The sequence below is a fragment of the Chelonoidis abingdonii genome, chromosome 3 (genome assembly GCF_003597395.2).
Source record: "Chelonoidis abingdonii isolate Lonesome George chromosome 3, CheloAbing_2.0, whole genome shotgun sequence".
Classification (NCBI taxonomy): Eukaryota; Metazoa; Chordata; order Testudines; family Testudinidae; genus Chelonoidis; species Chelonoidis abingdonii.
In genome coordinates, this window is record NC_133771.1 from 176499853 (window position 1) to 176516642 (window position 16790).

At 47.4% G+C, this 16790-nt stretch overlaps 1 protein-coding gene across 1 annotated transcript in view; it reads right to left on the reverse strand.

The window, feature by feature from the left end:
- SYT14 (synaptotagmin 14) overlaps nt 1-16790 on the reverse strand; it is a 179764-nt gene that overhangs the window by 110588 nt on the left and 52386 nt on the right. Inside the window, exon 2 of the mRNA XM_032785219.2 lies at nt 13270-13434. Within this exon, the coding sequence (XP_032641110.2) occupies nt 13270-13381 (112 nt within the window). The 5' untranslated portion in view covers nt 13382-13434. The remainder of the gene's footprint in view (nt 1-13269; nt 13435-16790) is intronic.

Genomic DNA, 16790 nt, shown 5'->3' on the forward strand with positions numbered 1-16790 from the left:
GGTTACTCACCTTTGTAACTGTTGTTCTTCGAGATGTGTTGCTCATATCCATTCCAGTTAGGTGTGCGCGCGCCGCGTGCACGTTCGTCGGAGAAACTTTTACCCTAGCAACACTCGGTGGGCCGGCAGGTCGCCCCCTGGAGTGGCGCCGGTATGGCGCCTAAATAATAGACACCTGCGCAGCCCGAGACCGCTCCTCAGTTCCTTCTTGCCGGCTATTCCGGACAGCGGAAGGAGGGCGGTGTGGAATGGGATATGAGCAACACATCTCGAAGAACAAAGTTACAAAAGGTGAGTAACAGGCTTTCTTTCTGTCTTGAGTGCTTGCTCATATCCATTCCAGTAGGTGATTCCCCAGGGGCCTTAACAGGAGGTGGGGCGGAGAGAGCACATAGCGGAATGCAAGACCGCGAGCCGAGCGAAGGCGTCATCGTCTCTAGGATTGTATTGACAAATGCGTAATGGTTCGCGAAGGTGTGACAGAAGCCAGGTGGCTGACACGGCAGATATTCCTGCACAGGGAACATCGACAAAGAACAGCAGACGAGGGCCCTGAGCATCCGCGTAGGAGTCGGAAAGGAAGGAGTGAGGGAGGGGGGGGAAGGGGAGAGAGAGAGATGGGCGGACAGAGAGGAGGAGGGAGGAGCAGAGGAGAGAGGAATGGCGAAGGGGAGGAGAAGAGAATAGAAGGGGAGAAGTGGGAGGGGGAGGAGAGTGTCCACGTGAGATGGCCTGGCTGACCTGAGCCAGTCATAAGCAAGCTCGGATACATTGAGTGACCCAAGATGCGATGCGGCTGAGAGGAGATGTGCCTGCCTCTCATAAGCTCCGCACTGCTACAAGAGTTGCGGTGAAAGAGAAGGAAGGCTTGGTCCGCTCGATGAGAAATGCGAGAGCTCCGGACGTCCAAGGTATTCGGAGCGCTTGCCACGTCTCGAGCGTGTGGTTTTGGGAAGAAACTGGCAGAAGATGTCTGGTTCATGTGAAGGCGGAGACGACTTTGGGATGAACGCCGGGTGAGGACGCAGCTGTACCTTGTCCTTATGGAGACGGTATAGGGAGATTCACAGTCAGTGCGCGAGTTCCGAAGACACCCGAGCCGAGGTAATGGACTAGGAAAGCCGTCTCCAGGACAGGTCAGGCACAAATATGTGGCCAAAGGCTCGAAGGAGGGCCCCATGACCTTACTACGAGATTACAAGGTCAGGCTACAGGGTAGGGCGGGTCGACTGAGGGATAAGCCGTTCCAAGCCTGTATAGAACTGGAAGTCGGTAGTCGGAGTGGGAAGAATGGTCAACTGCACAGCGTTCCGCGGATGGGTAATATTGCCGCGAGAGTAGTGGACTCGCAGCGTAGAGGATAGATACAACCCTGCCCTTTGAGGGACCACAAATAATCCAAGATGGTGAGATGATACAATGAGTGACCATGGGAGAAGACCAATGCAGTTCACACCGTAGCAGATATCCATTCCGCGAGGTATTCGAACGTTCGTGGAGGTGTCCTGCTACCAAAAGCAACACCTGTTGCACTCAGCGGAACAGCTCAGCTCCAACGGTTTAACCAGTTAGGAAACGCATTGCTGTCAGGTGGAGGGACTGCGGTCGGGTGAGAAGCTCGCCGAAGTCTTGCCGTGATCAAGTCCCCCGATCCACAGTGGTAGGGGGATCGGGTCCGAACAGGGACAGTCGATGCAGGCCTGGGGTACCAGTGCATGTCTAGGCCAAGCGGCGCGATCAGGATGAAGGCGGGCTGTGTCCTCTGGGACTTAGAGCAATACGTCTGTGGCAGAGAGGGAACGGGGAAAGGCATAAAAAGGCGAACCTGACAACGCGGATATGAAGCGTCCCGACAGGAGAGCCCCGGAGAAGCGACCTTGCAGGGAACAGAAACACTGCATTTCCGGTTTATCTTGGACGCACAAACAGGCGATCTGGCGAAAGCCCCACCTCCGGAAGATTGAGATGGGAGACGTCCGGACGGAGGGACCATTCGTAGTGGAGGAAGGACCGCTCAGAGTGATCTGCGAGCGTGTTCTGGACCACCGGAGAAAAGGATGCACCAGGTCTATGGAGTGGGCATACACAGAATTCCCACAATGGATCGCTTCCAACACAGGGGAGATGACCTTGTGCCTCCCGCCTGTTGACAATAAGCATCCCGTCGTGATTCATGAATATCCGCAACACAGAACGCCCTGTAGGAGGCGAGGAACGCTTGGCACGCCAGCGTACTGCCCTGAGCTCTCGAAATTGAGTATGTAGAGTCACTCTTGGGGTGACCAAAGCCCTTGGGTGCGCCGGTGCCCACGGTGTTGCCCCAGCCCAGCGCAGATGCGTCCGTTTGTTAGGGACACAGAGGGCTGAGGAGTGTGGAAGGGCAGGCCCGCACACACCAGCGGCGACTCTTTCCACCAGTCGAGGGAGCTGAGGACTCCCGGTGGGATCGTTACAATCATATCTAAGGCGTCCCTGTTCGGGCGGTAGACCGAAGCCAGCCAGGCTTGCAGCGGGCATCCGTAGTCTGGCGTACTTTGTAACGAGGACACATGCGGCCCCTGTGTCCTAGGTAAGGGCCAGGCAAGTACGGGCGGAGGTAGTGGGAAACCTCTGCAGGCTCCGGACAGGGAGACTATGGCTTGAAATCGGGCTGCGGGGCAAGCTGGCTGTCGCAAGGACGGAGTCCAGCACTGCCCCGATGAATTCTATTCCGTTTGCGTGGGCACCAGTGTGGACTTGTCCAGATGACGATCAGTCCAGCCTTGCGAATAGTTTTCTTATGGTGTCGACATGGCTGGTGACTTGAGCCTTTGAGGTTCCCCTGATAAGCCAGTCGTCGAGGTAAGGGAAACACGTGAATGCGACGACGGCGGAGGAAAGCGGCGACAACCGCCATACATTTCGTGAAGACCCGAGGGCCGACGAAAGACCAAAGGGAGGACAGTGAATTGGTAATGAACTCGATTCACCATGAAACGCAGGTACCTCCTGTGGGGAGGGTAAATGCAATATGAAAATATGCGTCCCCTCATGTCGAGAGCGGCGTACCAATCGCCGGGATCCAGGGAGGGAATGATGGTCCCCAGGCACACCATGCGGAACTTGAACTTCTGATGTATTTGTTCAGCTCGCGTAGGTCTAGGATGGGCCGAAGACCTCCTTTTGCCTTGGGATCAGGAAATAACGGGAATAGAACCCCTTGCCCTTGAGCTCCTCCGGTACCTCCCTGTATGGCTCCGATTGAGAGAAGCTTGTGGACCTCCTGCAGGAGGAGTTGCTCGTGAGAGGGGTCCCTGAAGAGGGACGGGAGGAGGGAGGGGCGGAGGGAGGCGAGAAGAGAATTGGAGACGGTATCCATGTTCCACCGTACGCAGACCCAACGATCCGTAGTTAGCTGGGACCACGCCGGGAGGAATGAGGAAAGCCGGTTGGAAAACTGGAGCGGATCCGGAGAGGGAATTGGTACGCTGCTCTCGGGCGCACCTTCAAAAATTGGACTTGGGTCCCGATGATTTGGCGGGCGGGACCGGCATTATTGCCCGACGGAGGGCCCGATTGCCGCCTGCGGTTGACACGGCCACGCCTGCGGCTAAAGTCCTGTCGCTGGCGAGGCGGGGGGTAGGGGCGCTGGGGTGAGGGCGGAATGACCGTCTTTGAGTTTGAGGGGTATGCATGCCAAGTGACCGCATGATAACCCTATTGTCCTTTAGACTTGTAGTCTAGGATCTGTTTTTGCGAGAAGAGGCCCTGTGTATCAAATGGCAAGTCCTGTTATGGTGTGCTGCAACTCGGGCGGTAGGCCCGGACACCTGCAACCAGGATATGCGCCGCATGGCTATGCCAGAGGCGACCGTTCTAGCTGCTGAATCCGCCGAGTCCAGCGAGGCTTGCAGGGAGGTTCTCGCAATCCTCCTTCCCTCGTCGAGGAGGGCTGTAAACTCCTGACGGGAGCCTTGCGGGATCAACTCCGTGAATTTGCCGACCGCCTCCCAGGTGTTGAAGGAGTAACGGCTTAAGAGGGCCTGCTGGTTCGCCACACGGAGCTGAAGTCCTCCAGCAGAGTAAATTTTTCGGCCCAGCAAGTCCATACGTTTGGCCTCCCTAGACTTTGGCGAGCGGGGGCTTGTTGGCCGTGCCGCTCCCGCTCATTGACTGACTGACTGCACCACCAACGAGCAGGGGCTGGGTGCACATACAGGTATTCGTAACCCGTGGAAGGCACCATATACTTTCTTTCCACTCCCCTGGCCGTCGGTGGAATGGACGCCGGAGTTTGCCAGATGGAGTCGGCTCTGGCCTGGATGGATCTGATGAATGGGAGGGCCACCCTGGTAGGCGTTTCCGCTGAGAGAATGCTAACCACAGGGTCCTCCACCTCAGGGACTTCCTCCACCGGGAGGCTTATATTTGGGCTATGCGCCTCAAAAGGTCCTGGTGCGCCCGCAGATCGATAGGGGGAGGCCCCGACGAGGATGTGCCCGCCACCGCCTCATCCGGGGAAGATGACGACAACCCCGGAACGAGCGGTCCTGGATCGAGGCGGCATCCTGGTGGGCCTCCAACTCTGGAACATCAGGCTGCTCCAGAGCTTGTATGGCACCCATCTCTGTATCAGTAGGGGGTGGTCTACTGATTGTGGCCTCCGGTGCCCGGCGTTCAGAATGTCCGGAGCGTGATTGGGCCAATGGTTCACCCTGGGCTTGGTGGTAGGCCCAGGGTGTCCAAAAGGACCACTGAGGTGGCCCCTGGTCTCGGTGTGCCTGAGTGTCCGATTCCTCCATAAGATGTGGAGTCTGCATACGGGGAGGCGGACGTATGACGGGATGGCCACGGGGGAGCTGAGGCAGATTGGACCGTGTCAGTGCGTCATAATAAGTCGTCCCTTCGCGGTGCCGGCGAACGGTACCGGGAGCCGTGGCGATGTGAAGAGCGGGACCGGGACCTACGACCAGCGCGGTGCCGGGAGGTCGACCGGTGCCGAACATCGACATGCCTGGATCGGCTGCGAGAGGCTCGGCGGTGCCGGATCTGGAGCGGTGCCGACGGTAAGACGGAGACCGGGATCTGGTCCGGTGCCGCGAGTACGACCGGCACCGGGATGGAGAACGGTGCCGGGACTGCGAGCGGCGTCGGGATCGTGATCGGTGCCGGGAACGCGATCGGTGCCGGAGCCGGAACGTTCACGGGATCCCGAACGAGATCGGCGGGGCTCCTTGGTGCCCAGGAGACGGTGGTCGCACCATGGCAGGCTTGCCCAGCGACTGAATAACCCGCACCGGCGGTGCCGGGGTTGGGGCAGCTCAGGCTCTGTAAGAGCGATCAAGTCCCGTGCCTTGGAGTAGGTCTCAGGCGTAGTCGGATGACGATGAGCTCTACCACGCACGTGCCGGGGAGCTAAGCGGCACCGGACTCGACGGCTCCTGGGAGGCCGGAATCAACGGTGCCGAGGCAGGCGGTGCCGCGGGCTGCTGGCGGAGCCGGGTGATCCGACCTGGAGCTGCGCTCTGACTGCGGCGTGACCGAGGTACCGCAGGAGCCTTGAGTCTCTTGCTCCTCGGGGAGAGGGAGCGGTGCCGGCTGGAGGACTGGGCCAGTGACGGGAGGTGCCGAGGTGTCTTCGCCGGTGCCGGAACAGACGAAGCACTTGTTCCCCGGTGCCGTAGACGGTGCCGAGGACGGAGGAGTTAGAGCTGCCTCCATCAAACAGTTGTTTTAGGCGGGAGTCCCTTCTTTTTGGTCCGGGGCTTGAACGCCTTACAGATACGGCACCTGTCCGATAGATGGCTCTCGCCGAGGCACTTTAAACAGGAATCGTGCGGATCTCCTGTGGGCATCGGGCGACGGCAGGTCGCACAGGGTTTTGAAGCCCGGTGAACCGGGCATCGGCCCCGGTGGCGTGGGAGGAGAAGGGGCGAACCCCCGATCCTCTAACTATATACACTAACTACAACTATACTAACAGTAAATAACAACAAACTAGAGAAAAAAAAAACTATGTACACTAAAGATAAAGAACGAGCAATCGCTAGGGTAGGTGGAGGTCAGCTATGCCGCGCTCCACTGTTCCAACGACCGACACGGGCGGTAAGAAGGAACTGAGGAGCGGACGGGCCGGCAGGGGTATATATGAGGCGCCATGCCGGTGCCACTCCAGGGGGCGACCTGCCGGCCCACCGAGTGTTGCTAGGGTAAAAGTTTCTCCGACGAACGTGCACGCGGCGCGCGCACACCTAACTGGAATGGATATGAGCAAGCACTCGAAGAAGAACCAGAAGAACCCAGTTTTGGGTTGTGTTTGCCCTATTTCTCAGCAGTTCATCCTGAATTTGGCATCCTCAGTTGTGACCCACTAAGGCATGGTTACAAAAGCCTCTGTTGAGTACTTACAAATTGCAATTTTCCCAGAGGTTTATAACTTAGTATAATTTGTGCAGTTTTTCCATAGAAACAGCAAAAGGCACTTCTCTTACACCAGAACACCCCTCCCATACCCCCAAATTTCAAACTCTTGCTCCATAGCAGGGAGGTGCAAAAGCATCGCAATGAAACTGTTATACGATTTTTTATTTTATTTTTTTTAACATGGGCCAATTTATTTTTCCCTAATCTCATTCCTGGAACCAGCTGAAGTGTTTTAGTTGAAACGTAAACAAAACTGGAGCAAGGAAGTGTTGCCGCCTTCTGAGACTGACAGGGAGGGACCACAACCTGCCCTCTGGTGGGCTGCGCCAGGAAGGCCACGCCTGGCCCACCGGAAGCAGAGGGGCAGGACAGGAGCCAGAAGTACAAAAGGCAGGCCCTGCAGCTCAGTTGGGCTGGAGCTGCCAAGGGAGACAGATGCGTCTCTTGTGATGCTGGAACGTGAAGAGTATCTCAACCATACGGAGAACTTGCTATAGCAACCAGCCAATCAAGATGCCGAGGAGTTGCTGTGGCTACCACTGGCCACCTGCCCTGGGAAAATAGAGGACACCCAAAAAATGGAAGTACCACACAAAAGGGATGTAGGAAGTAGGCCAGGAAAACAAGACTACAGTCTGGTTGAGTCTTGGCTTGATTCTAGATCAGTGTGTTGTAGGCACATCCCCACTGACCCAGTATTGCCCTGGACTAGAATCCAATGAAGTAGAGTGGGCCTGGGTCCCCCTGCCATCCCACCCCTTAGATGGCAACCTCCCCATCTTTAGGCCAAGAGGCCTGTATATTTTGGCCATGTGCTAGAATAAGGACACCTAATTATTTAATGCCCCCACCTTGCCTGAGGGCTGGGCCCCTAGACTTTTTTGCTGTTCTGCCCTGACTACAGGCCAGAACACTAGACTGTTTGGTGCTCCACCCTACCTAGGGCCTGGGTTCCAAGACTCTGTATTGCTCTACACAAATTGATTGTTGCTCAGCCCATCTTAGAGGGCCCAAGTATCACAAACTGCTAATTTCCTCCTTTGATAGATTGCCACTTTAAGGGTGTGGCCTCCCTCTGAGATTGACAGGGAGGGACGGCCATACACGCCCAAAAAACCCAAAAATCTGACTAAAAAAAGAGAGAGACAGAATGGAAAATTTCGGCCCAAACAGTAGAAGTCTGGCAAAGTTATAAGCAACTGAAAACAGAATCTCATAATGGGAAATGTCAGGCAACTGTAACCGTACATAGTGCTATCAACTCCATTTTGAATATGTATATATGACCATATCTTAAGTTACCATTTATTGGGTGAGTTGATGCCTTAGGATATTGCTGATGAGGTCACTAGTTTGAATCCAGTCCAGCTCAAATAGGGATAAGAGGTATTTTCCATTTTATGCCATTATATGTAGGGTTACCAACTTTCTAATCGAACAGAACCCAAAACCCTTGCCCTGCCCCTACCACACCTCTTCCCAGAGGCCCCGCCCATTCCCTGGCCCTTCTCCTAGGCCATGTCCCCACTTGCTCCAGCCCCCCTCCCTCCCTCACTTTCACCAGGCTGGGGCAGGGGGTTGGGGTGTGGGAGGGAGGTGAGGGCTCCAGAGTGGGGCCAGGGGTTTGGGGTGCGGGAGAGGGCTCCAGGCTGGGTCAGGGGTTTAGGGTGCAGGAGGGGGTGAAGGCTCCGGCTGGAGGTGTGGGCTCTGGGGTGGGGTTGGGGATGAAGGGTTTGGGATGCAGGACGGGGCTGGGGCACAGGGTTGGGGGGTGTGGGCTCCAGCAGGGAGTCTGGGTGTGGGAGGGGACTCTGGTCTGGGGCAGGGGATTGGGCTGCAGGAGGGGGTTTGGGATCCTGGCAAGTGTTTGCCAGGTCCCTGCAGCCCCTAGATGCCACCCCCTGCAGATTCCATTGGTCGTGGTTCCCAGCCAATGAGAGCTGAGGAGCCAGCCCTCGGGGAGGGGGCAGTGAGTGGAGCCTCCCTGGCCATCCATGCATCTAGAGGCTGCAGGGACCTGGAAGCTGCTTCCAGGAGCCTCGTAAAGCCAGGGCAGGCAGGGAGCCTGCCTTAGCCCAGGGCACTCCACTGTGCCGCCGACTGGACTTATAATGGCCTGGTAAGCAGTGCGGGCCAAAGTCACCAGGGCCCCTTTTTGACCGGGCGTTCCAGGAAAAAAATCAGATGCCTGGCAACTCTAACTATATGAAATCAGTTTCATAGGTTCCAATTCCATCTCTCACATCATAACTCACCAGTATGCTTTGTTCTAACTGGTAGATTCAGCAGAGAAGAGATGACCTGCACATAACATGGAGAAGGACCCCCTGCTATCTCTAAAAAAAGTTTTTGTCTGCGCCTCTCCCAGATCAGGGTTGAAATATGCTGGCAAAACAATGTGTATAGGACATTTACCCAGCTGCTCCCCAGATCTTCATTTATCAGGCTGTCACCAACTGATGCCTTTCACCAGCAATGAATCCACATACTTATAAGTATCCATTTCATCTTAAAAATTAAGTTACTTGCAAATATGAAATTTAGCTCATTAAATAATTTGCGTAGTGTCACATATGTACATATTTTATAAGCTCAGTATGCTAAAAACATATCACAAAGCATATTTACCAACAGCACATATAAGAACTCTCTCTGTATCAGACTAATCTTCCTTAAGACAAGTCATAGAAATAATTTAGTAAAGCGCCAAGTTTTTATGTCTACAGGCTTCTTAATTACCTCGTCAGTGATTATTCTCTCCTAAAATTACTGTGTTATTTAAGCAGAAAACAAATGCTGGGAATTTTTTCTACCACAGTACAAACATATCAAAAATTCAAATTTTTGTTTATCGTATGCCTTCAAAATCCCATCCTGAATGTTTTCTGCAGACCTTAAAAAACTGTTTTCTAGATAGTCTTAAAAAGTGCACAAAAGAATTTAAATGGCTTTCAAAGAATAAATGGAAGATTAATTTTGGATTTTTGTTGTTTCTGAGAGAATATTGTAATTGCAAATAAAATGTTAGAAAAATAAATTTAAATCTTAAGCTCATATATATGTTCCCTGATAAACATGCAATAAGGACAACATAGATGCTTTGAAGCTGTTCCTAGACAATTAGTACAATTTGCTGCACTAAGTGTTCTCTTACACGTTCTGACCAGGACTACTGAAATGAACAGATTTTTAGGAACATTCTAGAGCCAAAGACTAGAGAAAAATTCCAAGTACCCGACAGAAACCACACAAAGCACTTCAGAAAATGCAAAATAATTTTTATTTGGAAAAAAGAAAATTTAGAACAAACAACAGAGATTTAATCATGAGTACTAGCATAGACTCAGACTTGAAGATCAGAGGTGACCATCATGATCATCTAATTTAACCTCCTACACACCCAGTCATTCCCGTAATAGACCCCTAACCTCTAGCCGAGTTTCTGAAGTCCTCAAATCATGGTTTAAAAGACTTCAAGTTACACAGAATCCACCATTTACACTAGTTTAAACCTGCAAATGCCCCATGTTGCAGAGGAAGGCAAAAAAAACAACAACAGTCTCCGCCAATCTGACTTGGGGGGAAATTCCTTCCCGACCCCAAATATGGTGATCAGTTAGAACCTGAGCATGTGAGCAAGACCCACCAGCCAAACCCTTGGGAAAGAATTCCCTGTAGTAACTGAGAACCCTCCCCATCTAATGTCCCCTCATCGGACACTGGAGACATTTGCTGCTAGCAGTCACAGATCGATTACATGTCATTGTAGACAGTCTTATCATACCATCCCTTCCATAAACTTATCAAGCTCATTCTTGAAGCCAGTTATGTTTTTGCCCCCACTGCTCCCCTTTGAAAACTGTTAACAGAACTTCGCTCCTCTAATGGTTAACAACCTTCACCTAATTTCAAGCCTAAAAACTTGTTGATTGTCAGTTTAGATCCATTTGCTCTTGTGTCCACACTGGTACTTTACTTTAACTCCTCTTCCACCCTAGTATTTATCCCTCTGAAGTAATCATATCTCCCCTCAGCTTTCTTTTGGTTAGGTTAAACAAGCTAAACTCTGAGTCTCCAATTACAGAAAGAAAATTAACTGATTTTCAATAAATATCATTGCAATTAGAGAATCAATTACCTAGAAAATAAAATATACTGTAAAGTGATCTAATTTAAAAGGAAGAACTGTTCTAGTGAAGTCTGTAAATTAGGAGATAAAAGTAGTATGTAGAAAAAGATGCAGGAAAGGCCTAATGGAAAAATTTGATGAAAGACACCTCACCTTTTTCTGGTGTCTTCTTGCTACTTACTTCTCTTGAAATCTTTTCTGATTCCTTATCGTTTCTCTTTTTACCTTCTTTAGAAAATGTGGTTGTTGCATTTTCTTCATGTTTCACTATGGTTTGTTCATTATCATCTGAAAAAGTTTTGTATTTCTTTGCTTTTACTTCATTAACACGATCAGGATGATCACTCGGTGTCTTTTTAAAATTTGATTCTGGTAATGTCTGCTTTGGTAGGTCATTTGCTTTTGCTTCTAAATCCTTGAATCCATCTGTACAGGGCTGCTCTTTGGGGTCCTGAAAATCAACCGCTGAAAACCTGGATTTGACTTTTCTATTCAAGTAATCCTTAGAATTCTCCAGTACTGCATGTAATCCATTGCCTGAGTCTTTAATAATAGGTTCACCTGTTATAAATTTGTTACTATTCAAATTATTATCCTTTGAAAACTTTTTATTTTCCAAGTATTTATTTCCAGTGGCTCCTTTGCTTTTAACATGTCTTCCTACTTTCTTCATGTCTTCAGATGTTTCCATATTATTAGAATGTTTGTTAGCATCGCCCCGTTTTAACTGATTGTTTCTTTTGTCCTGGACATGAACTGACATTCTAACTTGATTCAACTCTTGTTTTAAAGAATCTGATGAATCAGAATAAAGAGTCTGCTTATGTTTATCTTCTTCAACACATCTTTTTTCCTTCATATTAGTTTCCTGAGAATCTGCTAATGATGTTATATTTTCCTCTCTAATAGGCATAGATTTATCCTCTTGCACTCTAGAGTTTTCATCATCTGTGCGAAGGCCATTTATCATGCTTGTTACCTGCTCTGTGACTGAATCAGCTACAGTATAGCTGACCTCTCCAACAGCACTGGTCAGATCATCTACAGCATTACTAAGAGCGTCAACCAAAGACGACACAGAAGGAAGGCTCAGATTTTGTTTAAAGTTTTTGAAAAATGCCATTTGTCCAATCTTAACCAACAAATTATTTTTGGTAGAAAGGTCTTCAGTTTTGTGAATTTGTCACCTACCCAAAAGACTCAATTTTACATTTATCTAGTTTTGCTGTCCAAAAGCCTGCTATATAACCTGCAGCCACTGCAGCTTTGTTCTTGCCCAAAATTCTATATGTATTGAAGGAAATAATAAATTGAACTAAAAAAATCTTTGAAATGAAGCCAAGATCAACTAGCTCAAAACAATATTTTTCTATTGCAAAATAAGTAGTCTTTCACCAAAGTTCAGTATCAATTAGCCATAATACAATGAGTATTTGTTTTCAAAAATACAACAAAACAAGGGGAAATGTGTATTTTATTCAATACCTGCAAAGAAGAAGTTTTAAACACTTTAAAATTATGTACTTGTACTAAATTAATTCACACTGCAATGAAATACTGTAGATTAACATAATAGCTGCACAATAGCACATACCCCAAAGGGTTTCCTCAGCTCAAACCATTTGTTGCTTTCTAAGCAATGTGAGATACTTTGAGCCACAGACAATTGTTCCACAGCTAGAAGGAGAGAAAGAAGCCCTAGCCCCTACTCCAGAAAACAAAACTTACTCCTCCCTTTTGGGAAGCAACTTTCAAGAAGGCAGGAAAGAAGAACAGCCAAAGTAAAACAAACATACCATCTCCCATAGTCTATAGCTCTTTATCCCAGGCCTGTCTCTTCTTTACAAGAGAGCCAACAAAGCCAGCTGGAATTCTTCCAGCCCGAAGGCCATTTTACCAACCTCCAATCCCAGAGAAATACAAAATTCATAACCCTGATAGAGTAGTTTCCCTAATTATTATTAAATTTTTTTTAGACAGTCAGGATCCAGTAAGCCAAAGATAGTATCCAATCTTCCATATAGGCAAACTCTAGATACGAGTTATTAGCCACCAAAGAAAAACGCTTGTGTTTTCTGGTGAGTGATTTCCTTGAAAATTCTTCCCTGACTAACTAAATGAGCCACCTCCCGTGCAAGGACACTGGAGGACTAACTCAGCATGCTGAGTACAATCTCCAACAATGTGGTTCACCTACATCTATTTGAGATGGGCAATTATAGATAACCATGCAATATTTCAATTGGCATTACGCATCCAATATCAAGAAGCATAGGGAGGGAAAAGTATCTTCTTATAAGCCAGGGGTTCTCAAACTGGGGGTCGGGACCCCTCAGGGGATCACAACGTTATTACATGGGGGGCCACGAGCTGTCAGACCCCGCTTTGCCTCCAGCACTTATAACGGTGTTAAATATATTAAAAAAAGTGTTTTTAATTTATAAAGGTGGGGGTCACAGTAAGAGGCTTCCTATGTGAAAGGGGTCACCAGTACAAATGTTTGAGAACCACTGTCATAAGCAAAGATAATTTCTTTGGCTATATAGCCATGGAGACCTGTAGAGTTTCTGGGAGCAAGCAGTCACAGAGGCTGCCTTTCCTCCAAATAGCTCTCAGTCATCATAAACTTTTATATATATAACAAGTCTCTTTCATTTAGTCCATTTTGTATTACTCTATGAAAGTGTCTATTAACTTTTACAGAATTAAACTGAGTAGAATATATTTCAGATACTTACAAAGTTTATCTTGTGAATTCTTCCTTGCATTGTATCCTGAATCAAGGTCTGGGAAGCCACCAACATTTTCAAAACACATCTTCTTATTAATATACAGAAAAAGAAGCAACATGAGGATAATGAACACTCCAACAGCTGACAGAAATCCAACTGCCTCAGGAGATACTAAAAGAAATAAAAAGAAAAAAAAATCTAAAAATCTACAATAGATTTCAGAATATGATGGTTCAATAACCGATACCCACAGCGTCTCTAATGTATACGCAAGATTACTAAAATAAATTTATACTACTTCAGTTTTGATGTATTTTGGATATGGTGTTAAAAAAAGTGATCAGCTGATTAAACCTACTACACTTCTACCTTGATATAACGTGACCTGATATAACACCAAGTTGGATATAACACCGTAAAGCAGTGCTCGGTGGGGCGGGGGGGCTGCGCACTCTGGTGGATCAAAGCAAGTTTAACATAACGCGGTTTCATGTATAATGAGGTCAGATTTTTTGGCTCCTGAGGACAGCGTTCTAATGAGGTAGAGGTGTATTTTCTTATAGTCATCCAACATGTCCTAAATTAGTTCTCATGTAAGAGAAGTCACACAGATTTGCCTAAAATAAAAGATATTTAACATCTCTGGCATCATTTTGAATATTTGTCTTACTATGTCATGTTATACAGTTTTTCCATCATATCTTGATGAACTTCAGCTAGTCTACCAGAAATTGAAAACAGAATCATCAACTCCTTTCACATTAATCAGTGTGTGCACAAACATGTTTTTTTTTTTTATTGGAAATATAGATTGTTATTAACAAGGTACATCCATACTGTGGAAATTCCAGAACAATGTACACGTACACAAAAGCCCTGAATTCTGTAATGATTATATTGAACAGGCATGGAGGAAATACTCAACTTCAAGAAACCCAGTTCATACCTACCAACAGCCAAGGTATGTTGAATCAGAATGTTTGATTGATTAACCTAACGAAAACATTACAAACACATGAACTCTTTTCTGAGAGGAGAGGTTACTTACCTGTGCAGTAAATTGAGTTCATCAAGGTGCGCATGTACTCAATGCACCTTCAATCAGAGATTTTTTTTTGTTGTTGCCAGAACTGTCTGCTTAATCCATGCATATGCCTTAAATACCTCATGCACTTTATCAAGGATACGTAGGCTAGTGTGGGACCAACTGCCAATCCAGTTCCTTTTCTACCATGGAACCCAGCATAAACTAGGGACTTTGAAGCAGATAGGAGGGAAGGTGGGTTGTGGAGCATGATATAGATAAGTAACCACTCCTTTGCTTGTCCCTGTGGGTGCTCTATTCTAGGTGTTTCCCATGCAGGGATTCAACTATGAAGATAGGTGTTTCAGAGTTCTATCGAAGACAGACTAAAATACAGCCATCTGCTCTAGCAACTTGTATGTGTGGTTGCCTTACAGATGTGAACAACAAGAGTTTTTCCTCAACAAGGCTGTTGAAATGGACTGACCTGCTGAATCGGCTCCAAGCTTAGGAGGGGAATCTACAGTCATGATCTCCTAACATGTCTTATACACCCTGAAAATTAGTTAGACAGTCTCTGTGTGGAGATAGGGACATCCCTAATCCTTTCCACAAAGAAAATTAAAAAGCCTCAGGGAGTTTCTCAAGGGTCTGTTCTCTGAAGATAAAAAGCCAAAACAGAATGTCTAATATACCTAACCTACCTTCCTCATGATTGACATGAGGTTTGGGAGAATACTAGTAACTGAAAGCAGGTCTACACTATCAACTTTTGCTGACTCAAGTTATGTCAGCATAAAGCCACCACTGTCAGTAGATCGCTTGTGTGCATGCATAGTTGGCTCCTTGCTTCAGCGCTGCACATTCTCACCAGAAGTGCTTGTGCCAATGCATAGCGCAGTGCACCATGGGTAAGTATTGCTGCATGCAACCCACCACCATCATGTGCACAGTCCTTTGGGAAGCTTTGGCAATGCATGGTGAGGCACTCACAGAAACAAATGGCACAGGGATGACGGAGCAAGAGGTCAATTTCCCAGCATGCAAAGAATGGTTTCACGAGTGCCAAAAGGACCAGATTAAGCTCCCAAACCAGAGATGTCTCCCTAGTAAGTAGAAAAATATATAATCACCTCTTAAGAAAACTAGATTTTGTACGCAAGAAAATACGGCAAAGCTTTCCAATGGATGGTGAAAGACCTTAATGGCTGCCAAATATACCCTTATGAAACTTGTGTATGAAGAGTTCTTTTGCTGTCTTGATGTAAAAGATCGGACAGTGCTGTTAACTGTATCAATAGTCAGGCTGAGACAAAAGGATTAAAGATATGGGCCAATTTAGCCTATATAACTGCTATACTAGTTGTACTTAATGCTAATTTATACTTAATGCATACTAATGTATATAGGGTACAGATAATATCTGTTTTTAATTATATGTATATGCCAGTCACCACATATTGATCACCAGGCCCCCACTTGTCACCTTGCTAATTGTTATAGCAAAAGGTGACACCTTTGCCAAATTAATATGTGAAACAGTGGGGAGGGCCTTTAAACATTATTTAAAATGTTTTATCCCTGCATAAGTGGCAATACATAATGAACACAGCTAAAATTAATACACCTTGAACCACAAGTAAAGCTTTAAATGGAACTTGTGTCCAAATGAGAAATTAATATTTTAAGATCCTCATCACGGATAAGGTCAGCCTTGTGCATCTCATTGCTAATCTAAATAATGTGTATGTCTTTTGTGTCTAGTAATGTTTTTAAATTTAAATGAGTGAATTAATATGCATGTTAAAGACTTACTTTTGATAACAACTTTATTTTGAAATTGGAATAGGCATTATTACAGTGTCCCCCACAGTGCGATATACATGAAGAGTAAAACAGAAATTTGGAGTAGTAACATTGCAAGTCAGGCCTCCATACTGTCCATCCATCTTAAAGGTTACCCTTACTGTGGGTTGTTGCCATTTGGTAAGCTTCACTGGGCAGGAGACAGGAGCAGCTCAGCTTCTCTGTTCCTTGTACTGGCCTGAACCATTATGGCCATATACTGCAGTTGCAATCTCAAAAACATTGCATTGGCATATGTATTGATCTCTCTCAGTGGAACATGCAAGATATGTGCAGTGCTCTCCAGGTTTGTGTTGCTATGCGATACCACCAATAGTGAAGATAAATCCAAATCACCCCTCGTAGATGCCATCTTTTAGGTAACCTACTGAATGGACAGTAACCAAGTTATCAAATATTGTAATGATGATGTAAAAAAATCATACATGAAATCAGACATCGAGTAAGACTGTTCTGAATAACATATGGCTTGATTAGGATGTGATGTCACTGACACCAAATTACAAAAAGTCTTTTATCCAGCCATTGAATCTTAGACACTCTCATAGACTCGAGGACTGGAAGGGACCTTGAGAGGTCATCGAGTCCAGTCCCCTGCCCTCATGGCAGGACCAAATACTCTCTAGACCATCCCTGA